The sequence below is a fragment of the Monodelphis domestica genome, chromosome 5 (assembly GCF_027887165.1).
Source record: "Monodelphis domestica isolate mMonDom1 chromosome 5, mMonDom1.pri, whole genome shotgun sequence".
NCBI lineage: Eukaryota > Metazoa > Chordata > Mammalia > Didelphimorphia > Didelphidae > Monodelphis > Monodelphis domestica.
Window position 1 is genome coordinate 201,580,689 of NC_077231.1, and position 26,538 is coordinate 201,607,226.

Below are 26,538 nucleotides of genomic sequence, written 5' to 3' on the forward strand. Positions count from 1 at the left end.
TCAATCATGACTCAAAGAACTTCCTGTTCTATGCTTAAGCATAGGTCAAAGCCCTTTCCATTGTTCAGCAAAAGGTTTCTGTCCTAAAGTAATCTTAAGAAGGGAGGAGGAGGAACCTCCCATGCCAATGGGGTTCACATTCCAATAGAGTTCCCACTATCAATAGGAAATTTTTCAAGTATGAAATTTCCCAATGGTGAAATTTCCAACATTTATAAGTCTAAGAAATTTTAAGGTTTACATTGCCCAGGGTCACACAGCTGGGAAGTGTCTGAGGCCAGATTTGAACCTAGGACCTCCCATCTCTAGGCCTGGCTCTCAATCCACTGAGCCACCCAGCTGCCCCCCCCCATTTCCATTTTTGAAGGATTCTAATTGCTCCAAAGTCCCCCTCACCAAATCAAACCTAGATTTGCCTATTTGCCACTCATCCATTACTCTTTATCTTCACTCTAATAAAAAACAGAAATAGTTTAATCCCTCCTCTAACATGGCATTCAGATTGTTGAAGATGATTATTCTGTTCCCCCTGAATAGATAGGCCAAATATTCCTATTTCCTTCAAGTATATCCCTACCTGATCCAGTTGCTGTCTTCATCATACTTGTTTGCACCTTTTCCAGCTTTTCAATCTCCTTCCTAAAATGGGGCACCCAGAATGGAACCCAATACTGGAGGTGTGCTCAGATAAGGGCAGAGTTCAGCAAGACTGCCTTCTCCCTAGTCCTGGACAGCCATCTTCTCTGAATGAACCCTAAAGTTGCCTTAGCTTTCCTAGTTGCTGCCAGCTCTCTCACATTATCAAATCTGAATTTGTAGAGCACCAAAAATTCCTGGTCCACCCCTTCCTTCCCTCCCTCAGACCTGAGTGATGATCCTGGGGCAGTGCTGCTCTTTATACTTCATACCCTTCCTTCTCCCCTTTGCTCCTTCCCTCCCTCCCTCCCTCCCTCCCTCCCTCCCTCCCTTCTTCCCTTCCTTCCTTCCTTCCTTCCTTCCTTCCTTTCCTGCCTCCTTAGTATCAATTCAAAGAAGGAAGGGCAGCAGTGGTTAGGTCCTTCCTTCCTTCCTTCCTTCCTTCCTTCCTTCCTCCCTCCCTCCCTCCCTCCCTCCCTCCCTCCCTCCCTCCCTTCCTTCCTTCCTTCCTTCCTTCCTTCCTTTCTTCCTTCCTTCCTTCATAACAACTCTAAGATGAAAGAGCAAGAGCTAGGCAATTGGGTTAAGTGACTTGCCCTGAGGCCAGATTTGAGTCATTTCATTAGGTCCTTCTGACTCTAGACCAGGTATTCTATCCCCTGGGCCACCTAGCTACACCTCAGAGCTTTTTTAAATGAATTGCTGACCAGCCACACCTTCTTCCTCTTCTACTTTTTAGCTGATTTCAAATCCAAGTATAATATTTGACATTATTTTGCTATTTGATTTTATTTTAGGTAGGCAATATAGTGTATAGACAAGAGAGTGCTGGACTTAAAATCAGGAAGACCTGGGTTCAGATCCAGTCTCTGATACTTACTTACTGTATAACTTCCCTGGGCCCCACATAATACTCTAAAATGTATCTTCTAAGTTCAAGACCAGATTTAGAGTTGTGAACCTGGTTCTCTGTAAACAATATAAGCTTCCTTACCAGTGGCATCACAGATCTTTGGCACTGATTCAGCTCTAATCTGTTAGCTATCACTCCCAGCTTTTTTGTCATCTGCTAAAGATTTCTGCCACATCTGCCTGTCTTTCTTTTTTTTTTTTTAGACCTTTACTTTTTTTCTTAGTATCAGTTCTTTCCACCACCACCCCTAAAACCTTTACCTTACCTTCCATCTTAGAGTTAATACTATGTATAAATTCCAAGGTAGAAGAGCAATAAGGGCTAGGCAATAAGGGTTAAGTGACTTGCCCAGGGTCACAGCTAAGAGGTAGCTGAGGCCAGATTTGAACTCAGGACTTCCTATCTCAAGGCCTGGCTATCAACCCACTGAGCCACCTAGCTGCCTCCTTAGTATCAATTTGAAGAAGGAAGGGCAGCAGTGGTTAGGTAATTGGAGTTAAGTGACTCACCCAGAGTCACATACCTGTCTTTATCCATGAAATTGGCAAATAGATTAAACAGCCCAGAACCACTAGACCCTTCCACTACAGATATCTTTCTACATTAATGTCATTTCATTAATGACATATTTGGGGTCCACAGGTTAAACCAGTTCAGAATTCACTTAATTGTAGCCTCTTTTTGCCCACATTTTCCATTTTCTTCCACAATAATAGCATGAGAGATTTTGTCATATGCTTTGCTAAAATTAAGATAAACTGTATTTATAACATTCTTCTGACCAAGCAATTTGATCTTTCCCAAAAGGAAACTACAGTAGGCTGTTATGACTTATCCTTCATGAGTCCATGATAACTCCTCATAATCATCACTTCCTTTTCTAGGTCTTCATTAGCCCTCCCTTTACTAATATGCCATAGAATTTTGCCAGGACTAGGATCAAACTCAGTGCGTTTTGGTTCTTTTCTTTTCCTCTTTTAGAAAATCACCCTGTTTCAATTTGGCAGTGTCAACTTTGGTTCTTCGCAGTCTCTCAAAACCTATCATGATGAAAAATTGATTTAAAAAAATATTAACTATCACAGAGTAAAGCACAAAATTTTAAATTTAGCCAAAATCAAAGTCAAGTTCTAGGACTGAGTAGACGCTATTCCTCTCTCTCCCATTCTCTTTCCCCTATCCAGTCCTATGTTACCTCTTTCATTTTTGTGCTTTCAAAGATCGCTGACAAAGGTTCAGAAATCATCCTGCCCAGTTATTTGAATGTAGAGCTGCTGGGTCTGGACACTTGAATTTATCTTCCTACTTATGCTGGGCATTCACTCTCTATTGGCCATTTTGATTCTATTCCTTTTGATCCAAGGATCATTCTGGTTGGCAGAGAAAATGGGAGCAAAAATAAAAGTTGTCTTCTACCCATCAGCTATCATCATCCTCTCTTTTTGAAATAGTGATTATCTCCCTTTTTTTTCTGTTACAGTGAAAAACGAAACAAAAACAATTCTTTTGTTATGATTTCCCCTCACTTTACAACTAGGAAACCAAGGGAGGTTCAATAATTTGTCTGAGATCACTTGTTATCAGAGCTGGACTTGTAGGGAGATGTCTTGACTTCCAATCCCCTGCTCTTTTTACTGTTTCACAGCAGTACCTTTCTTAAAGAAAGGATCTCTTAACTTCTCCCCAGTAGTACCTTTCACATAGAAAGGTGGTATTTTCTTATACAAATCTGACCAGATATTTTCTAGCTGTGTAACCCTGGACAAGTCTCTTGACCATTGACCTCCCCATTGCTTAGCTTTTGCCATTCTTCTGCCTTGGAACCAATACTTAGTGTTGATTATAAGATCAAATCTTAAATTTAAGTTGTTATAAAAATTTTTAAGTTAAAGAAAGAAAAGAAAATGAGCTGAAGGAAATAGTGAACCTCTTTGCCAAGAAAATCTTTTCTAAGAAAACCACAAATGGAGTCATGAAGAATTGGACATCAACAAAGAGGAGACCAACCAATATCATGATGTAGAGAAGGCTGAGAAGTGCCATGGAGGTCAGGTTCTGGGCAAAATAAGGCAAAGGCTCTCCCATCAGAGGGCAGCATCCTGGGGCAGAGTCCAATGTTTTAGACTATATGGATAGAGTGCCTGGACATAACAGTCAGGAAGACTCATCTTCTTGAATTCAAATCTAGCCGGAGACACTTAGTTGCTACATGACCCTGGGCAAGCCACTTAACAATGCCTTAGTTTCCTCATCTCATCATTATCATCCTCATCTCATCCTCATCATTAAAATGATCTAGAGAAGGAAATGGCAAACCACTTTGGTATTTTTGCTAAGAAAACCCCAAATGGGGTCACAAAGTCAGATATCACTGAAAAATGACCAAAAAGGAACTTCTTCCAATTGAATGGAAACTCCAGGAGTTCTAGGACTGAGTAGCCTTTAATTTTTGTTTTTGTATCCCCAACTCCTAGCACCATTGTTTGGCTTATATATTTGTTGATAGGCTGGTTGATTCTTATCCTGAGTAGTTCTCGCCTTTGTCTTCCTGATTCTCTGTTCAGCTCTTAACTTAATGTGTTGGAGCCTGCTCACATCTACCGTGTGCCAAGAGTCTTTAATTAGTCCAGAGAGAAACTTTCTCTTATCTAAATAAATATAGAGCACAGAAATGGAATTTGTAACTGTCCTGGAGCCCTGGCCAGACTCGGTCATCTATTGTGCCATTCTTCTGTAGCATCCTGCCCCTGAAGTCGGGAGGAGCTGTATCCCTGGGATCCCAAGGAATTACCCTAGAAACAGCACTATGCCAGGCATATGAGGAATATTTGACATGGCATTATAAAGACACGTTATAGCTTAAATAGGCTTGTGTGGGCTAGCCTGGGAACCTAACTATAATTCCTAACATCATTCCTATGGAAATATGGTATCCCTCGCCATGTCGAGGTTCACTTATGGCCCCTTCACTCTATTGAGGATTTAAAAAATATATATATATCTAATTCTATGTGGCGGAGTTACACTTATCGCAGCACACTATTGGCTGATGGAATGAAAGGTGACCAACCACAGTGCTGTGTTCTATATCCCGAGCGCTGATTGGCTCAGTGACTAGGTTACTAAGTATGGAAAAGGTTTATAGGAGAGTGGGAAGGGACGCTACTTCATGGATTTTCACCTATTCCTGGGATCTCTGGAACACAAGTCCTGCGATAGGTGAGGGATCACTTTACGTATTCTTTTTATTTACTTATTTACGTTCATTTTTTTTATTTGTATCTCAGCCACACTCTCCCCTCTCCACACCATAGAAGACTTCATTAGAGCAACACTTAGGGCTATATAGATTATGTCCTTTAGGTTTCCCCTTCTCAGTTCTTCTCAGGAGGTAAACATTTACAAGTTATCCTTCAAATATTAACTCCATAGCTGTATATCATGTTGTTTCATTCTTCATTATCTTATGCTCTTCTTTCCAAGTTTAAAAAAAAAATAATCTGCTCAGGGGCAACTTTGAGAGCCAGGCCTAGAGACAAGGAGGTCCTGGGTTCAAATGTGACCCCAGATACCTCCTAGCTGTGTGACCCTGGGCAGGTCACTTAACCCACATTGTCTGGCCCTTACTGCTCTTCTGCCTTAGAACTAATACATACTATTGATTCTAAGATGAAAGATAAGGGTTTAAAAACAATCTGCTCATCTTTTCTTACCATGGAATAATATTCCGGAAATATGTATTCGGAGTGTCAAAAGACCAATTTCCAAAAGAGTTTTTAGAATGGGGACTCAATGGCAAGTTGGGAGATGGAATACAGATCTCAATTTATATAACTTCCTGCGAGGCAAATCTAGAATAATTTTCTATGGGGCTGGGCTGGGGGTTGTTAAGCTTTCTAAGACCTGAAGGATTACTAAGGGTGATGGAACCAGCAAACATCTATGGAGTTGATGCTAGAATTTGGTTCGAGCCAGAATGAGTGGGATTTCTAGTCTTTCTGTGAAGCATTAGTGTCACTTGGTGGTCAGATCCAGTAACTACAGTTTTTTATTTCCCATTATTACTCGCAAGGTACTGGACAATAAGAAAAGTCACAAAATTTCAGTCCACCTACTGTCATGATAACAAATTATTGGGTTATTCATGATGATGCTTAGGTTCTTTTTTTACTTGATTGATGGCTACTGTCCTCCTGAGACTGAGAATATTAAAAAGAATGATTTAAAATAACAGTAACAACTAGCCTTGGGGAGAAAAACATAAACACAAGAAGGAATGAAGGAAACAGCATTTATTAAACACCTGCTGTTTGTCAGGCACTGGGTTATGTGCTTTACAAATATTTAATTTTCACATTAACCCTGGAAAGTAAGTGTTATTATTATCCCCATTTTACAGTGGAGAGAAATGAGACAGACAAAGGCCAAGTGACTTGTCTGGGGTCCAACAGCTAGTAAATGTCCAAGACTAGTCTTTTAAGACTTCAGGTTCAGCACTCAATTACTGTGCTAGGATTAACACATGGCACGTTGATTTTAGCTGTCATGTAGGTTTGAACCAACCTAGAATTTATCTGAAAACTAGCTTCCCTGCAAGCCAGTTTGCCCTAATTCTCAATTTGAAATATAGTATGAATCATGGAAAACTCCCATGTAATCATAACTTTTTTTTAAGTTCAATAAGCCCCTCTTCTAGCCCATAGTGGTAGTTGAAAGGAGGCAGGGGAGTAAGGGGTGGAAGGGAAAGCTTTCAACTGAAAAAGATAAAATCATAAAAATGTTAGAACTGGAAGGAATTGTGGAGGTCATTTTAGCTTACAGCTTAGTATCTCTGTGGCTTAGGCCAAGCCATTTAGCTTTTTTTGGGGGGGGGGGCTCAATTTCCTGATCCTAAATGAATGCTTCAAATTTGGAGTCTCCTTCCAGATGTAATACCTATGGACTTCAGATAAGTTGTGTCAACAATTATCATTTGCTTTGTAAACCTTAAAATTCCTTAGACTTATAAATGTTGGAAATTTCACCATTGGGAAATTTCATACTTGGAAAATTTCTTACTGATAGTCTATTGGAATGTGAACCCCATTGGCATGGGAGGTTCCTCCTCCTCCCTTCTTAAGATTACTTTAGGACAGAAACCTTTTGCTGAACAATGGAAAGGACTTTGACCTATGCTTAAGCATAGAACAGGAATTTCTTTGAGTCATGATTGATTTTAGAATTGATACAATGGAGATACTTGGAATCAATCTCCACCCTACTCAGTCCTAACAGGATTGAGGAAGGGCTGCAGCATAGATCAAAATTTAATTATTCCAATCTCTACCCTACTCAGGTTAACAGGATTTAGGAAGGGCTGTAGCAAAGGATCAAAGATTTAATTATTTGAAAATATGACCTTCAACAGACATGTGCAAAGCCAGAGACCTCTGGGCGGTCCTGGGTTAAGCTAGAGCCACCATTGGCACAGGGAAGACATGGACAGTGATTGGTAGATGTGAGAACTGAGGGGAGGGAACTTGGATGGTTTCCTTAAAGATAGAGGGGTCTGAGGACTGAGGGGGGTTGGAGAGGTTGTGCTCTGAGAAGCTTGCTCTGAAGGAAGCTGGAGGTGGAGGCCCCTGAGACTGTTTCTCCATTTTGGTCACGTGAGTGATAGGGACTGAGCTCTTTTCTTTGCCTCAGCTATCTAAGGGCTTGGGCCTTTTGGCCCATCCTAAACAGAGGGGGTATTTAAGCCCTATTCCCTTCTCTCCCCTTTCGCTCTCTCTCTCTCTCTCTCTCTCTCTCTCTAATTCCTTTCTTCCTCCTGTTTATAATTAAACTCTATAAAAGGCTGACGGCTGATTTGAGTTTTCATTTAGGAATTACATAGCTGAATTCCTTGGCGACCTTAAATTAATATATATATCAGTCTTTTAAAGTGATTTCCTTGTCACAGCTTCCCAACCCTAACAAACTATCAGGATATCTGGCACCATGAGAAATAGTCAGTGGGAGATTTTATTTAACAATCTGCTTGGAAGATTTGAATTAAACATGTCCCATATATTCCTCTGAAAGAGTCAGCTCCCACTTGATCAGGCCTGTAGCTGCTTGAACCCAGAGCTAGAGATCTTCCTACTGTACCCAAGCACCTTCCTAGTTTCTTGTGTCCTTGTATCAAGATTGACTCCATCTACAATACCAAATTGCCCTCTCAAGCCTCGAGACCCAAAGAGAAAAAAATACAAAGCAAAGCAGTCCCTGCTCCAAAGAATTTACATTCTTTTGGAGATAATAACTGACTTCCAGAAAGTTTTTGTTATAAAATGCCTCAAGTCAAGTGGACCCTAGAAATGACCCTAAAAGATTCCTTTAGAGCCTTTTCTCCTTAACCTATCAATAAACAATATATTAGATGATCTGTTATATCTATTCATCCATTCATTCGTTTAAGACATAGATCATTGTGCTAAGTCTTGCGTCAAAGTTTAGATAATTATAGTTCCAACTCTCATGGAGCTTACGGTCAAATAGAAGAGAAAAAGAGGATACAGAAAGGGCTCATTCGTCATTTGTGTTGTTCAGTTGTTTCAGTTGTGTCTGATCTTCATGACCCCATTTGGGGGTTTTCTTGGCAAAGATACTGGAGTGGTTTGCCATTTCCTTCTCTTGCTCATTTTACAGATGAGGAAACTGAAGCAAATAGTGTTAAGTGACTTGTCCAGGGTCACACAACTAATGTTGGAAGCTAGAATAGAACTGAGGTCTTCTTGACTGCAGTACTGGCACTATCTAATGCACCGCCTAGCTACTTCAGTGATAATACCCAATATTATAAGAAAAACATGTCAGAATAATGTAGAATCAATTATTAACTATGAACCAAAGTTATTTGTGACATTGTAGATAGGAGAATGGAAGATGGAATATTTGAGTTGGACTTAGGATGTCTAGGAAACCATAAGATAAAGAATGGGTGGGTGGGGGGGGGCAGTATAGCTGGGTAGCTCAGTGGATTGAGAGCCAGACCCAGAGATGGGAGGTCCTGGGTTCAAATATGGCCTCAGACACTTGCCAGCTGTGTGACCCTGGTCAAGTCAATTAACTCCCATTGCCTAGCCCTTCTGCCTTGGAGCCAATACACAGTATTGATTCCAAGATGGAAGGTGGTGAGGGTTAAAAAAAAAAAAAGAATGGGTGGTAGGGCAGCCACAGGCAATAGCATATGTAAAGACTTGGAGGGAATAAAGCATGGATTGTCTCCGGGGAAAAAGAATAGTCCAGTTTCCCTGTGGTAGAAAGAGCGTAGAATATGGTAATGTGAAATAAAGCTGAAAAGGTGGGGTGATGCCAAATGGCAGAGGGTCTTGAATGCCAAGTACAGCTTTGGTAAGCAGTATGGGGCCAGCAAGGACCTGTCAGTTGTGACAAGGAAATCACTTTAAAAGACTGATATATATTAATTTAAGGTCGCCAAGGAATTCAGCTATGTAATTCCTAAATGAAAACTCAAGTCAGCCGTCAACCTTTTATGGAGTTTAATTACAAACAGGAGGAAGAAAGGTATGAGAGAGAGAGAGAGAGAGAGAGAGAGAGAGAGAGAGAGAGAGAGAGAGAGAGAGAGAGAGAGAGAGAGAGAGAGAGAGAGAGAAGGGAATAGGGCTTAAATACCCCCTCTGTTTAGGCTGGGCCAAAAGGCCCAAGCCCTTAGATAGCTGAGGCAAAGAAAAGAGCTCAGTCCCTATCACTCACGTGACCAAAATGGAGAAACAGTCTCAGGGGCCTCCACCTCCAGCTTCCTTCAGAGCAAGCTTCTCAGAGCACAACCTCTCCAACCCCCCTCAGTCCTCAGACCCCTGTATCTTTAAGGAAACCATCCAAGTTCCCTCCCCTCAGTTCTCACATCTACCAATCACTGTCCATGTCTTCCCTGTGCCAATGGTGGCTCTAGCTTAACCCAGGACCGCCCAGAGGTCTGTGGCTTTGCACATGTCTGTTGAAGGTCATATTCTCAAATAATTAAATCCTGATCCTTTGCTACAGCCCTTCCTAAATCCTGTTACCCTGAGTAGGGTGGAGATTGGAATAATTAAATTTTGATCTAGGCTGCAGCCCTTCCTAAATCCTGTTAGGACTGAGTAGGGTGTAGATTGTAATTTCCAAGACCTGGTTCTGTCATTCCAAGTATCTCTATTGTATCAATGCTCAAATCAATCATGACTCAAAGAACTTCCTGTTCTATGCTTAAGCATAGGTCAAAGCCCTTTCCATTGTTCAGCAAAGGGTTTCTGTCCTAAAGTAATCTTAAGAAGGGAAGAGAAGGAACCTCCCATGCCAATGGGGTTCACATTCCAATAGAGTTCCCACTATCAGTATGAAATTCCCTACAAGCATGAAACCTTCCAATGGTGAAATTTCCAACATTCACAAGTCTTAAGAAATTTTAAGGTTTACACAGTAGAGGTGTGGTGGGTGGCATGCCCCAGTCTATGCAGAGAAACACAAGGGGAGCGATGGGGAGAGAGAGTTGGAGACAGTAATATCTAGGTGGGTGGCAATGAGAATGTTCTATTTATGAAGCCAAATGCAGAGACGACATCTGATGGGGGTGACCAATTGCATTCCATGTTTCAGAGACTGAGGATGGCAGGGATTAGCAAATGTTACCAGATTTGGTCATTACAAGGTCACTGGTGACTTCAGAGGATGGTTCCAGCCGAATGGGGATGTGGACTCAAGCCAGATTGCAGAGGTTTAAAGCTAAGGGTTCAATCAGCCCATAAACATTTATTAAACATCTGCTATGGGCCAGGTACTGTGCTAAGTGTTAGAGATACTGGCAAACCTGGCAAAAGCCAGCTCTTGCCCTCAAGGAGCTTACAATCTAATAGGGGAGACAACATGCAAACAAATCTATACACAATAAGCTAAATAGAGACTAATGGGAAATAAGAGAGAGAAGGCACTGGAATTAAGAGGGGTTAGGAAAGGCTTCTTGGAGAAGGTGGGATTTTAGTTGGGACTGGTCAGAGTGGAGGTGAGGGAATGTCTCAAACATGGAGGACTGCCAGAGAAAATGACTCAAAGTCAAGACATGGAGTGTCTTGTTTGTGGAACAGCCATTAGATCAGAGAATACATCCATCCTGGGAAGTAAGATGTGAGAAAATTGGAAAGGTAGGAGGGGGCTAGGTTAAGAAGGGCTTTGAATGCAAAACAAAATATTTTTGTATTTGGTCTGGGAGGCAATAGGGAGCCACTGGAGATTGAGTAGAAGGGTGACACAACTGGATCTGCACCTTAGGAAAATCATTTCGGTGGATGAATGGAGGATGGATTGGCAGGGGAGGGACACTTTTAGCAATCTGAAGTCTATGCACTCCTTAGAATGATGATTTTACATAATTGAAGGAAATTCTGACTTTCAGCTAAAGGTTAATGAAAATAAGGTTATAATTTTTCCTCCATTCAAGTTCATAGATCCCCTTAAAGCATCCCTGGCTTAAAGAAACAACAGGGAGTGAGGAAGGCTTAGACAACTCTTTCAAGAAGTAGAGGGGAGGACAGCTAAATGGCTCAGTAAATAGAAAGTCAGGTCTGGAGTCTAGTAGACCTGAGTTCAAATATGGGCAAGTGACTTAACTCCATTTGCCTAGCCCTTGCCCTTCTGTCTTCGAATTGTTATTAAGACAGAAAGGTTTTCATAAAAAAGACTTTTTAGCCAAAATAAATGAATGAGCCTATACCTGAATTATGACTGGCATTATTTAGATGGGAGAAAATGGCTTTTAGAAGGGAGAGCTAAAATCTATAGATTTCAGACTTTCCCATTCCCTCCTCTCCCATCAACCACAGAGGCCCCACTAGGGTGGTCATACTTGGATTTTCCAAATTTTTGATGCTACTTTCTTCCTCGATTGACTCCCTCCTGCCTTCATCTCCTCCTTAAGATGGAGGCCATCTAACATATTGTATCAGCTCCTTTCCTCTGTTCTGTGAAAGACTATAAATGTCACTCACACCCTCTAGCCACACTTCTCTTTGAAGCCAATCCCTGTCTCCAGACTTGGACTTCCATTCCTTCCCATTGTCCTCCAGAATCTTGTTTCATCAGTGATCCCCTTTCCCTCATTCTCTTTCTTCTTATTTTATAGACAAAGCCAATAGGAGGAAGCTTTCTCTTGAGCTTTGTACTCCATCCAGTTACCATCTTCTCTCTTCTCTCTACTTCTTTAGAAAAAAGTCCAACCCTCCTGCCTTACTATCAATTTGAAGACAGAAGAGGTGAGAGTTTGACAATTGAAGTTAAGTGACTTGCCCAGGGTCACACAGATAAGAAGTATCTGAGGTCAGATTTGAACCCAGGTCTTCCCTACCCCAGACCTGGCACTCTATATCCTCTGAGCCACTAAGCTGCCTTTGGCTAAGAATCTTAAGGCCATATTTAATGAGGTGTGTGCCATTTGCCCCAGCATCAGGTACTTCTAGTTCTAAGATTCTGTGTACCTGTAATACCAACCATTCCAGTTTTCTCTGGCCAAAATAAATGCCCAGTTCTTCCCTTATTCCGCTTGTCAATCTCTAAGTATTTATTAAATGCCTACTGGAGTTACAAAGACAAAAAAGGCAATCCTTGCCTTCCCGGAAATTAAATTATGTCAAGGGAAACAATATATAGACTTAGAAGCAAATGCAAAATCTATACCAAGCACTTGCAAGGTAACTTGGGAGCAGGTGGTTGCCAGAATTGTAGCTAGTGAGCTGCTGGGGATTAGGAAGGTAGCACTGAAATGAACTCTGAAAGCAGCTGGCTGGGGATTGGATGTGAGAAAGGAGTGCATTCCAGCCTGTGGGATAACTTGTGCAAAGATGTGGAAATGGGAAAAGAATGTTTTTGTAGGGGGAATAGCAAGTAGATTGATTAGTTAGAAACTCAAGTATATTAAAAGGAGTACTGAGACAGCAGGTGACCCTCTGGATAGAGACCCACTCTAGGGCAGTGAGCAGAGTGGGGCAGTAGATTAGATTGGGGCTGGGGGGGGGGTCAGGAAGACCTGAGTTCAAATCTAGACTCAGGTGCTTAATAGCTATGTGACCCTTGGCAAACAGCTTAACAGCTCTTTGCCTCAATTTCCTCATTTAAAGAATGGAGATAATAATAGGACCTACCTCGCTGCATTGTTGTGAGGGTAAAATAATCTCATGCCAGTCCCTGGCAGATAGCAAGTGCTTTTTAAATCTTAGCTGTTAGGACGAGGAGGAGGAGGAGAAGGAGGAGGAGGAAAGAGAACTGACAGAAATTAGCAACTAAATTGGAGATAATTGTTATAAGCCAAGCTCTAGGCTTACATGGGCTCATACAAGCCCACCATGGTTCTCTTGGCCCATCATTGGTCCCCATCAGGGACCAATGGAAGGAGGTTTGGGTAGTAGCCTTCCTGGTGCCTCAGAGATAGCCCTGGAAAGCCAGGAGGTGATCACTGCATTTAGTCTCTAGAATTTAAAGCCTATTTACAATAACTTAAAGTATTCATTTAGGTAATATGGAATTTCTAAAACCTCTGGAGTCATCCTAGTGGTATCCAACTCAAATAGAATCCGATCCTGACTGGCTGCCCATTGACTTAGAAAAACACAAGTTATCGTTATCGGTCTTATAACTTTATTTATTTTGTGAAACATTTCCCAATTAAATTCGAATCCGGCTCAGACCGTACTAGGGAGTTTTGTTGGGCTTTGGGCCCTCAGGCCATCATTCTGACACTTGATTTAGATAATCTAAATCATTTGGAAACCTTTTTACATCTCTGATTCTTAGGAGAATCTTTGGAGAAATTTTCTTAGAAAAAAACAATAAGGAGCCTCTTTTGTGTGTCTCTTTTTCTGCATGGTTCTGGAAAGGAAGGAATGAAGGGGCATGTTGTACTGGGCTGGGCTCTGCTCCCAGTGCCCCAGTTTGGCTGATGATTGTCAGGTTGACATTTCAGAGCTGATATTTCTATAGGCCATGTGATACGCATAGAATATGTCCCTGCAGAGACTCACTCACTTAAACATTTATTATTCATTGGTACTGACTCTTCTACCAAAAGAGAGACAGGCAGAAAGAGAGATAAGGTGACCTGCCTTGGGGGGGTCTGGGGGGGGGGACAATTTGATTTTTAGCAAGTATGAAAAAGTTCAGGAGGAATTAAGGGGGTCACAGGAGAAAACATTGCTCTCTTTGGCTTGTACAAGAGAAATGCCTCCAGGGACCTCTCCTGGAAGGCGAGCTATGGCGAGCAAAGGAGACAAAGCTCATTTGAATCTTGGCTCTCCAGAATGAGCTCTTCACAGGCTGATATTATTTTGGGCCCAATCTGAAGCAGTTTGCTGTGAAGCTAAACGAAGAGGGCTGGTGTACAGTCAGTCTCCAGAGAGAACATTTGGGGAAGGAAGCGTATGTAGACAGTTATCTGTGCCTGCTAAGACCATTGTTGGGAAGAGGGGACTGGGGCTCCTTTTCCGGGGTCCTCTGAGGCCAGGCAATGGGTGGAACTAGTCTTCCTTTTTTCAAGCATGCATTGTTAGACTAGCTGGAGAAAGATGGAGTAAATTATAGATTGCAGAACATTTGAGCTGGAAAAGGACCTTAGAGGTCATGTCACCCGACCCCCTCATTTTACAAAAGAACGTGAGGTCCAGCGAGTGAGTGGCAGAACTGATCAGACTCCAGGGCTCCCAATTCCTGCTCTGTTGCAATTCAGCTACAGTGTGTAGGCTTAGAATCAAAATTCAAATTAATTTAAATTTAATTTAAAATTTAAAATCAAGTGCTGGGTTTGGAATCAAAAGACTTGAGTGTGTGTCTCGACTCTTTTATTTGCTAAGCTGTGTGTCCTTGAGCAAATTACTAATGTCTCTGAACCCCATTTTTTTCCTCTACAAAATAGGAATAAAGATAGTTAACACTACCAACCTCATGGGGTTGTAAGGAAAGGGCTTTGTAAACCCTAAAGGGGTATAGAAATATGGATTTTATTATTTGTCATTGACACATTTATTAATAGTGAGAATTGTCATTTTGTCTTTGTATTCTGACCACCTAGCATATTGTTTTTACATAGTAGGTACTTAATATATGCCAGTTAAACGGAATTTAACAATATCATTATTGTAGATGGTCACATTTGAACCCAGGACCTCCCGTCTCCAGGTCTGGCTCTTTAGCCACTGAGTCACCTAACTGCCCCATAGTGATTTTGTAAATACTGCACATGAAGCCAGCTATTATTGTTATTACTACACCCTGACCTGTTTGGGGCCGATAGGGCCAGTCTGGCCCTTGCAATGGAGTGGAAATTTCCATGGAAAGGAGCCAAAACTCTGTGCCTCTCAGAGGCACAGCGATTGGTTCACTGCCCTCCTGCTCCCCACCCCAGGTCAATTTAAAGCCAGATGCTGCCAGCTTATCCTACCTCTGAGCCCCAGAATGTCACCCCCTGTCTTTTCAGCTTCCTGACCCTTCAAGTTTGCCTTACATTTGAGAAATCTTATTTTTTTTTAATTCTTATCGTCTGTCTTGATACTAAGTCTCAGCTCCAAGGCAGAAGAGTGGCAAAGAATAGGCACCTGGGGTTGAGCGACTTGCCAGAATCTTAAGATCTTGGCCCATCCTGCAAAAACAATTATTCAGAATGAGATAATGGATGCAAAAGCACTTTATAAACTGAAAAGTCCTCCTTAAATGTAAGGGATCATTGCTCAGGGGCACAACTGAGGTGAGATTTGAACCCAGGTCCGCCTGACTCCAGATCTGATGCTCTATCCACTGTGCTATGTCGCTGTACCTACCTAGGGAAATCTTAATGCCCACAAGGCTCTTAACTGTTCATGCCATCGTAGTTGTACCCTTGTTCCTTGGCTCACTAGACACCAGGCACATGTTTTCCGCAGTCTGCTTTCTTTTTTCTTTCCCAAGAAAGACCTTTTAGTCATCAGGAAGACTTCAGGTTCAAACCTTTGTCAGATGCTTTATTAGCTCTTGTGACCCTGGACAAATAACCAAACCTCTCCGAATCTCAACTTCTTCATCTATAACTTGAGGATATTAGATTTCATTGTCTCTGAGGCACATTACAGCTTTATAAATAGGAGCCTATAAACTCCCAAGTTAGCCTGACCATCTTGTCTGCCAGTGGTTTATGACGTTCTTAGAATAAGTGCTAGTCTTGAGTTCAAATCACTGCTACTCATTACTTCCATGACCTTGGGCCAGTCACTTACTTCTGAGCTTCATCTGTAAAGTGAGGGGGTTGGACCAATTGATCCCTAAGGTCCCTTCAAGCTTTAAATCCCATAATCTTGTCATCTTGGCCCATCCTGCAAAAGCCATTATTCAGAATGAGATAATGGATGGGAAAGCACTTTATAAACTGAAACGTCCTCTGTAAATGTAAGGGATCATTCTGATAATGATGATGAATATACCTCTGCTGGTCTAAAATCACATAAGCCATATTTTATTCTGTCCCTGGAAAATGTTACTAAGAGTGGATACCTGTTTCTAATCCGAAATCCACCAGTTATTATTGGTTAGATGCTTGCAGACAGACATGAAGCCTAGAAGGGAAACAGACCATCTGGGGAGAATGGACCATCTGCCATTTTTTCCTCTTCTCTCTCCTGCCTGGGAACAGGGCAGTCTACCAGAGTGTGGGTAGATGAGATGAGGTGCTGAAGGGCTCGCGTTTCCAGAATATTAAATCCATCTAACCCAGAGGACTCCAGCTGAGAAGAGGTGGAAAAGACTTTCAGAAAGAGACTGACTTTTTAGAGGTTACAAGCCTTACATAGATAAGTAGCATCCTAGAGGGACGTCATCCTTTCTTTTCTGGTCTCCAAGCAAAGAGTCACAAAAGAAATCTTTGCTCAGACATCAGCTCAGGAATTTCTTCTCTAGCTGTTGTCAATTCTGGCCAATGTCCTTATCGACGTGAAATGTCTGGGGGCCAACGAGCAGAAGAGCAGTGGGGGACGTCTCCGAAGCTGAGAGCTTCTATCCCTGCCTGAAAAGGCACCAGTTATGGAGCTGGAAGAGGCAGCTCTGGGGCTGTTGCAGTGATGATACGTTCATGTCTCCCTTGTATTTTTCTTTGCTTGTAGGAAGCTGGAGACAACAACCAATTCTGCTGGAGGAATCTATTTTCCTGTATCAATTTACTCAGGCTGCTTAACAAACTGACCAAGTGGAAGCATTCCAGGACCATGGTGAGCTGGGGCCAAGAGCCTGGACAGCAGAGAGAGTCTGCCGCATTGAAAAGCTCTATCAGAATCATGATGATAATGGTAGCAATAATAAAGTGCAGAAGAATGAGAGCATAACAAGAACAAAAGAATGCAATCTCAGGATAGTGTGTTTGTCCTCAGACTGTGAAGCCCATTTGAAAAATAAAAGGTAGTAGCCATAACAATGCCACCAAATGAAAACCTGGTAGTAATGCAGGACTTTATGTTTATAAGGGGCTTTATAGCATTTCTTCACTTGTTAAGCACATGCTCTTATTAACTCTGTCTCCTAGCTGAGGTAGCTGAGGCTGAGTGACTTGTCCATGGCCAAAGAGTCAGTAAGTTATCAGGGTCATCATTTGAGCTTAAGCCTCTCCTGATTCAAAGTCCCATGTTCTTTCTCCCTCCCTAAACTGCATCTTCTTTTCTCAACAAACATTGATTAATTGCTTACAGGGCAGTTAGGTGGTGCAGTGAATAGAATACTGGTCCTAGAGACAAGAAAATCTGAGTTCAAATCCTACCTCAGACACTTCCTAACTGTGTGGCCCCGTGCCTTAACTCTGCCTCAGTTTCCTTTTCTGAAGAATGAGCTGGCAAAGGCAGTGGCAAACCACTCTAGTATCTTTGCCAAGAAAAACCCATATGTGATCATGAGTTGGACCTGACTGAAAATGACTGAAAAAGAGCAAAAAAAAAAATGAAGGAGTCAGACAAGATGACCTCTAAGATTCCCTCCAGCTCTAGCTGCCATGACTTAATGGTACAGCTGAAGTGGGAAGACTGCTGGATTTGGAGTCAGAGGTTCTGGGTTTGAATCCTAGTTCTGCTGCTTCCTACCTGGGGGACCTTGTACGATTTCTGTGTCTGCTTGGGGTCTCAAGGCTCTTCCCTTTAAAATGAAGGGGTTGGATTAGATGACCTTGAAGGTCTCTTTTAGCTCCAAATCTATGATCCTGTGAGCCTTCTTCTTTCCAAACAGTTATTCAGAGAGTAGGAAAGCGCTGGCATTTTCTCAGATAAGCTCTTGGTAGGACAGTTTGCTCTTCCAGTGGAAGTGATGCATTAAATATTGTTGCTGGGAGGATATGAAAGGCGGTGCTGTGATGGGGTATTGTGGTTGGGCTGCTGAACGTGGTATGAGTAAAAATTCCAAGGGGCTGATGGGTAAAAAAAAGATTCACCATATCACAACATGTTCCCTGGATCATGGAATTTAACACTAGGGCAGCCCTCCTGGGATTGCGGCCCAAGGTGCAAATGGACCAGAAATGATCCCTCCTTATCTACTCCTGGGTAGATCCTAACATTGAGAGAGAAAAGCCAGCAAGATTAATTATCAGAAGAACTTTAATCGTTATTCTATTAATTCAGTGAATATCAGGGATCCACTCTATGTGAGGAAGGATAGGAGGAAAGCTAAAATTCAGATCTCCTAGGATCTCCTAAAGTAGTTTTGACTGGGAAGGAATCTTAAAGATCTTTCTTATTTTTGAGGAGAGGAAACTGAGGGAGAAGTTATATGTTTGGCTCACGGTCACCCAAGTCCTCTTAATTAAACAACAACAACAAAAACCCATCAGAGGTAGTTAGGTTGCTCAGTAGAGCACCAGACCTGGAGACAGGAGGGCCAGTGTTCAAATCTGGCCTTCTTACCTGTATGACCCTGGACAAGTCACTTAACCCAATTTGCCTAGCCCTTACCATTCTTCTGCCTTAGAACCAATATATAGATGCTGCTGTTTCTAAGTCATCAGAAATCTTTTGAAACTTTAACCCTGTAAAGAACACAGACACATTCAAATTTCCACTCTGTTGTTTAGGGTGTAGTCTCCTAGTGCCTCCTTTTTATTTTTCCTTTTTTAAAAAAAATCTTACCCCCCGTCTTAGAATGGATACTAAGTATTGATCCAAAGCAGAAGGGTGGTAAGAGCTTAGGCCATTGGGGTTAGGTGACTTACCCAGGGCCCCATTACTAGGAAGAGGCCAAATTTGATCTCAGATCATCCCAACTTTAGACCTGGCCCTCGATCCACATCGCTGCCCAGTTGCCCATACTGATGCCTCTTTGAAGGAACACCCAGGAGGTCTGGAAAGAACAAGGCCTCACTGACCACCGACAGCTCACTGCTTCAGCGGGCTGTTTCTCAGTGCTCTCCTCCAGCAGGTGGGCATTCATAGTGGCACCGCGCCCTCAGCACCGTGCCTTCAAGATGCTCGCCAGGAGCCATCCGGTGAAATGTGAGCTGGCAGGCAAAGCGTTTCTTACTCAGTGGCGAAAGGAAGGCAGTTCATAAGGTGTCGACAAGACGGATGCCCCTGTGGGCAGCCGCTCGGAAGGGCAGGGCATCTTTCTCGGTGGCAGTGTTGGCTGGCTTTATTAGGAACTGAATGACAAGCTCTTGTCATTTCCCTTCCAAGGTTAGAAGACTCCAGGGCTGCAGCGGGCTGAGAGATGTAGGCAGGGCTTCGGGTGAGCGGTCCACAGACGCAGCCGCCTGGTCCAGTGCTTGGAGAGTGGGCCGCCCCTGTGTTCCGAGAGAGAAATTCCAAAGTGGCCCGCTTCTCTCGGGGCAGTCGAGGCCATCCAGCCGAGGGGAAGGAATTGCCGAGAGCCGGGACGCACTTCCTCAACTTCTCCTTCTTCATTCTCTTCTTCCAACGAGCAGATGTTGGTGGTGTTCAAATCTGCCCCCATTCTCAAGCGGGCACTCAAGGTCAAGCAGGCCATGCTGCAGCTGTACGTGCTGAAGCTGCTGAAGATCCAGACCAAGTACCTGGGGCGTCAGTGGAGGAAAAGCAACATGAAGACCATGTCGGCCATCTACCAGAAAGTGAGGCACCGCATGAATGACGACTGGGCTTATGGCAATGGTGAGCAGGCGGAGGCTGGGCTCCAACTTCTCTTCTTGTGGTATGAAAGTATCGGATCCTGCCATTTTTACTAGGCCCCGTGGAAAGTGAGATTGCATGTTCTGGGTGACGAGGGAAGCCTCCAAAGGCGGAGTCCCCTTGCAGCAGCGTGCATGTTCTGGGAGGCTGAATGCATGAGTAGGAAGAGCATTGGCCTGGAAGGGGGGACCTTCATTCTCCTCTTTGTCGACCGTTTGACCTGGGTAAGCCAGTTGGCTGCTCTTAAGTCCTTTTTCCCCACCTCTATGAAAAGACAAATGAAAACGAACAATCGTCTGCACAATTTAACTCTGGGATGGTATGATTCTAGGGTAGACATTTTAGGGTCAGGCCAAGGGGTGTCGCTCAAAGATCCTGGACCAAAACAGAAAACTCTAGAGCAGATTTCTGTGATCCAAATGGCCTGGAAGCCTGTTAAGTGAGGCCATTAGACTAGACCAGGGATCTTTTTTTAATCTCTAAAATTCTTTGAGTCTGTTATTATTAAATCTAAGTATGCTCTCTTGAGCAAACAGTTTATGAACCTGCATTTTCACAAAAGAGAGAATTTAGAAAATGATGATCTACATTTTCCAAAGGATTGACTGTTGGTCTCACAGAATCACAAAATGTTTTTTTTAAAAGGTTGGGGAGGGAACTCTAGAGGCTATCTCATCCAAATCCTTCATTTTGTAGATAATATTATCTCATCTGATCTCCCAACAACGCTATTAGGTAGCCACTATTGTATCCCCAAATAAAGAAACTGAGCCCAAGAAGATGAAATGACTTGGCCAGCGTCATATAACCAGTAAGTGCATGAGACAGGATTTGAATTCGGGTCTTCCCGAACTCCTAAGTCCAACACTCTATCCACTGGGCCACCTCAACGATGAGGAAACTTAAACTTGGGCAAAATCATGTGCTGAAATTCTATAAGCAGAGAACTGGAAATTGAACCCATGTTGTCTTGATTCCAAGCCCAGTACTGTCATTATGCAAGTGCTCACAGTTCCCGTAAAACAGGGCTCAATCGGTTCAGTTCCCAAGAACACATCTGTTTCATAATGTTGACCTATGCAGCCTTTAGTAAAGGATCTACTGGCTAGATGCCCTGATTATACTGAGTTTTTTCAGTGGATTGGTGCTGGCTACACAAATATAGGTTTGCCCCATGTTTTTGTAGCTCTAGTAAAGGCCCTTATTAGCAGCACGGCGTATGCTTGTTAACATTTATAACCTGAGTTCAGAAAACAAGGAAGCAAATCATTGATCTGCTCCAGGTAGCATCAGACCACTTCCACCATGGAACATAAAGCAGAGCTAGCAATTTAAATTCTTGACATGTTCTCAGGCAGGTGAATAACTTGTCCAACAGTTGGCAAATCCATCAGACACTTCTGACATTTATTTCCCTTGATGCCTCATTACTATCCTGCCCCCTTAGCCTGAATCTAAATTGACTTTCTTATAATGAATAACCACAACAGCCTCCATGTATAGATGACCATAGAATTTGCAAATATTTTGCTCAGAGTTTTCTTAAGAGGTAGATTAGTGTGGAGGTATTATTATCCCTATTTTACAGATAAGAAAACTGAGGCTCATCCGGGGTGGAGTGATCTGCCCAATATCATGCAGCAAGTAAATGTCAGCTCTGGAGCTCAACCTCCCAAGTCTAATGTTCTTCCTATTCTATCCCATTGCTTCTTGGTTTATCAATTATGGAGCATAAAGGGCACAAATAAAAGTGAAAAAATATAAAGCAGCTCTGAAGAGGATCTTTCACAGGATAAACCTAAGGCTCCTAATCTCTCTGGTTGTTTTTATATTTGGGCTTTTCTTGACAAGAATTCTGGAGTGGTTTGCCATTTCCTTCTCCAGTGGATTAAGGTAAACTGAGGTTGAGTGACTTGCTCAGAGTCACACAGCCAGTGAGTCTGGATTTGAACTCAGGTTGTCCTGACTCCAGGCCCAGCATTCTACTGGCTGAGTCACCTGGCTGCTTCCTACCCTCTAGTCCTGAGGTAAAAGTCCCTACAGAGGGGACCAAAGGAGATATATTGAGGGCTTCTCAAGTCTTCATGCAGTTGTAAACTTTAAGAACTTTTTCTCTATTCCCACTTCCACCCAGGTAATAAGAACAACCATACCTTTCAGAGCCCCCATTTCTTCATCTGTAAAATGGCAATAATCATACTTGCACTGCCTATCTCGGAGTTGTGAGAGAAAATACTTTGTGAACCTTAAAACCTTCTAGTGGTCCAGGTGAAACAAAGATTTGTCCCTGTGTTGGAACGGTGGGATTTCCAGCAGGTGGTAAGAGGACACCCACCCACCCTTTAGAAGAGATTCCAGGGAAATGGATGGGGGGAGGAGGTGACTTGATTCAAGTCACTGTGCTCCAGACTCCCTTGTCTCTTCCCACTTCCATTTCCAAAGAGATGGTGGGTGGCCCAAACTAGTAAAAGCTGACCGCCCTCCGCCAACTCCCCAGTGATGGCCCTGAGATTTCTAGACCCAAACGCCTTTCTTTGGCTGCCACTCCCAGATAGGTCAGTGTTGATTTCTCTGTTGAAATGGAAAATCCTTGAGGGCAAGCATGGTATCTTTTTTGGTATTAATATCTCCATGAATGAATGAATGAATGAATGAATGAATGGAAAAGTATTAAGTGACTGTAAGCACTTTAAACTTTTTTAGTCATTCACTCATTGTAACTGGATTGGCAAGCTGGAACCTCAGCAATAGGCATGCTTCTGTTGTCATCTCTCTCCCTCTTCCCCATGCAGACATTGATGCCAGGCCGTGGGACTTCCAAGCAGAAGAGTGCACTTTAAGGGCCAACATTGAGGCTTTTAACAGCAGGCGCTACGATAGACCCCAGGACTCAGAGTTTGCACCGGTGGATAATTGCTTGCAGAGTGTCCTAGGGCAGAAGCTGGAACTCCCGGAGGATTTCTATTATTCATATGAGCTCTGGTTGGAGAGGGAGGTGTTTTCACAGCCCATCTGTTGGGAGGAGCTACTCCAGAGTCACTGACTGGGCCCTCATCTGCCTCCCACACAGTGCTGAATGCCATGGGGAAAATACACACACACACACGCACACACACACACACACACACACACACGCACGCACACACACGCACACATACACGCACGCACGCACGCACACATACACACGCACGCACGTGGGATCCTGCCCACTCTGCTCCTTCCACCTTTTCCCAAGCTCTCCTAATTTGAATTCAACTTTGAAGCTCCAGGTTTGGCATAGGGAGAGCTTGGTGTGAGGAGGTTAGGGGCAGGGAGAGCGCTGCCTCCACCCTGGATCCTGCTTTGCCTGCCCATCCTTCGGAAACACTATCTAAATCCAGGATTAGCCCTGGTGGTGGAGTCAGGGCAAGGGTGAAAGACTCGATCTCGGGACCAGAACAAGCTACCCTAGAGCAGATTTCCAAGATCCAGAAGGGCCGCGAACACTAATGAGCCTTATTGGAGCTGGAGAGGACTCCAGACCAGGACTAGTCTGGATAAGATCCTGGGCTGGATTTCTCCCTATTTCCCCTTTGCCTGGGATTAGCCTGGCCTTTGGCGGCTAGGAAAGCATTCCCTGGGCTTTCTGAGCCACGGTGTTCACCTCGGTGCGAGAATGGCAGCCTTCATTCTCCTGAGCCAGGGAACTGGTCCAGAATGAAGGAAGACCAGTGTTTCTGTGGTTTGTGCCTGAGGTTTTTCCCAAATGCCAGCTTTGCAATTGGGCTCCCGTCTTCATCTCCTTCAACGATGTCTCAGGGGTCTTTGCCCAGTCAAACTATCGGACCCTTAAGAAGTCAGTATTGTTCCGAGGCCATTTGGGGAGTTGGGTAAGCCTGAGGCTGGAGGGCAGAGGCTACATGCATGTATACCCCCCCCCCCCCCCCATTGCACAAGCACATGCACACATGCATGCTTCTAAAAATCATCTGCTCTCAGTGGAACTAAATAAGAGCCCCGGTTCATACTGCAGCATTTCAATAGCCTTTTTCCGCTACAAGACGGATCTCTTTTTCCATATAGGGTCATTCCTAGATTGGAGAAGATGGAGCCCTATTCCCCAAGGCCTGCATGTGGGAGTGCGGTGTATTGTACATGATGATTATTTTCTTTGTTCCCTAAGAGTCTGCACTGGATTTCTAAATGATTCCCTGCCTCCTCTCTTAAGAGCGTGACACCATTTGAAGATGAGACAGCTAACGTGGAACACCCCACTTTCCTCAGAATGTTTTCTGGTTCTGTAACTTCCCCAGCTCCTGAATGCCTGAGCCTTGCAGAAAATTACCCTTTTTGGCCCACTTCATTTTTCAAAAGACAAGTGAACCACAGGAGAGCATATTTATTATATGAAAATCGGGTCATTCATGCTGTGGATCGATTTATTTTTTAATTGAATGGAACAGCAAAAGCAGCCCAGCTTGCCATTTTTTTCACCTTCTGACTTGATTAACGACATTTTTTTTCTTCCTGCCCCTGCAATTTCAGTGTCCTGGGGAGATTTAGTAATGTTGCTTCCAACCTCAAACCATTACTGCCTCTTCTGAAGCTGCTTGGTCTTCTCTGTGCTAGAACAAAAACCACCCACTGCCTGACAGAAAGAAGGCTTCCCCAAGGCCCCTGTCTTGGTCCAATGAGGACCCTTTTTTCTCCCCGGCCCAATAAGGATACCCAATGGCCTTATCTCTTTCAAATAATGCCTCCCAAAATGTTCTTTCTCTTTTCTCTAAGGCTCTAGTAAAGCCTCAGGCTACCGGGGAGGTCTTTAAGAGACTGATCATATTCCTTCCTTCCCTTGTGAGGAATGGGGACTTTGTTTCACTCACGGTGTTGTTATTGCTACAGCATGTTGTTACTGATGCTCAACTGAATATAATAAAAATGTATTCAACACCTACGATGGGCAGCGTGGGTCAGCAATGTTAATGTGTGCTTCCCTAAATCCAGAGGCAGGGCACAGGGGTCCTTAGGAATGGTTCAGGGCCCCCCGTTTTTATTTGAGTTTGACACCACTGGTATATTGAATCCCCACTGCAGGCAGGAAAACTCCGGGCTTAAGTTTGGTCCCTGATACCTATCCCCACATGACCCAGGCACAGTAGACCGTCAGTGCCTTCTGATGTGCCAAGGGGCATAGCCAATGGGGAGGGAAGACGTTGAACATTTCCCCCCCAATATTTAATAACGATTTCAGTGTCCTTTGCAATCCTATGATTTTATTTTGAGCATTTAAAAACATTATTCAGAGAAGGGGTCTATAGGCTTTCCTAGATGACCAAAGGGTTCTGGGACCCCCAAAATGTTAAGAAATGGCTGCTCTAAGATAAGTCACAGAATATTGTCCAAAGCAGAGATTGCCAACACCAATGAAATCACAAGTCTAGACCCAAATAAGGAGAACAAAGAACGACTGGATATTAAAGAGATAACTAACAGAACGAGCTCTGTCCCCGGACATCTAGTAAAAATGGAACATGTGCATATAGCAATAGCTATCATACTATACACACAAGGGAGGCACTAACGAAATGCTCTAGGATGTCCGAGGCAGCAGTAATCCCAGTATGGAGAAAGAGTAGAGCCACAATAACAGAGCCGGGGCTTTCTCACTTTGGGCAATCGAGTTCAGTTTTTGGACAGAATATGAGCATCTTCACCAGGAAATTATGTGTGACTTAGGTTTTAGTTGGGCACAGTAACAGTGCCCAGTGTCTGTGGATTGTCTTAGTCTGGAATTGAAATGGGAGTGATTTAAATGAAATGACAGTTTTCCAGGAAATAGCAATCATGAATATATTTATTTCATAGGCCTCGTATTAAAAGAAAAGAATTCACATTCTTGAGAGCATGTGAATGAGCCCTTAGGCAATTTAAAATTTTTAAATATTTAATGATAGGCCAATTTAACATTCTTCATAACTCTTCTGAGATCGAGGTTTATTATTTGTGCAGAAGGAGAAACCAAGGCCCAGAACAGTTTCTTTTCTGGCTGAATCCCATAGTTCTAACCCCACCCCACCCCGACTCATTGGGAAGAGGAAAATAAAGGAATAACCATTTATGTAAAACCTTCTATGTGCCAAACATTGTGCTAAGCACTACAAATATCTCATTTGAGACTGGAAACAACCTTGGAAGAGAGATGCTGTTGTTACCCTCATTTTACAGCTGAGGAAATGAAGGCAAACAGCTTAAGTGATTTGCCCAGGGTCACGCAGCTAGTAAGTATCTGAGGCCACATTTGAACCGAGATCTTCCCAACTCCTAGGCTCTGCACTCAGTCCACACTGCACCACCTGGCTGCCTCAGTGTTGGGAATAGTATTTATGGATTTCAACTCTTGGGTCCAGTCTACATTTTAGATTGCTGTCATTCATCTCCACAACTGAATCTAGAGATCAGTCTAAGCCTCAAAAATACACTCCTGGACCATTCAATGAAGCTTCAATGAAGCATGGTAAGAGCAAGGGCTTTGGATATGGCTTCAGCTACATCTGACCTACAATCCTTCCTCCTATTTTTACTAGCTATATGATTGTGGCCAAGTCTCTTAATTTCTGCCTGCCTCAGTTTCCTCATCTTTAAAATGGTGATAATAATAGCACTTACCTCCTAGAGTTGTTGTGAGAATTAAATGAGATAACACATGTAAAGTGTTTGGCACTTATATAAATGTTAACTGTTATGATGCTAGCTATTATACTTCCAATTAGAAACCACCTGTGTATCAGCCTTTGGTAATTATCAGCGGGGGAAGCATTGAAACATTTTTTGAGTGACTTGGATTGTTGAGGATGCTCAGACCTGAAG

At 43.1% G+C, this 26,538-nt stretch overlaps 1 protein-coding gene across 4 annotated transcripts in view; it reads left to right on the forward strand.

Moving 5' to 3' along the window:
* Positions 1-24,626, forward strand: part of STRIP2 (striatin interacting protein 2) — a 76,682-nt gene extending 52,056 nt beyond the window's left edge. For all 4 annotated transcript variants that reach the window (XM_007504300.3, XM_001372530.4, XM_056799695.1 and 1 more), the window contains 3 exons: positions 16,678-16,782; positions 19,470-19,674; positions 22,485-24,626. In XM_007504300.3, coding sequence (XP_007504362.1) covers positions 16,678-16,782; positions 19,470-19,674; positions 22,485-22,735 — 561 coding nt within the window. In that variant the 3' untranslated portion in view covers positions 22,736-24,626. The remainder of the gene's footprint in view (positions 1-16,677; positions 16,783-19,469; positions 19,675-22,484) is intronic.
* Positions 24,627-26,538: the final 1,912 nt, after the last annotated feature.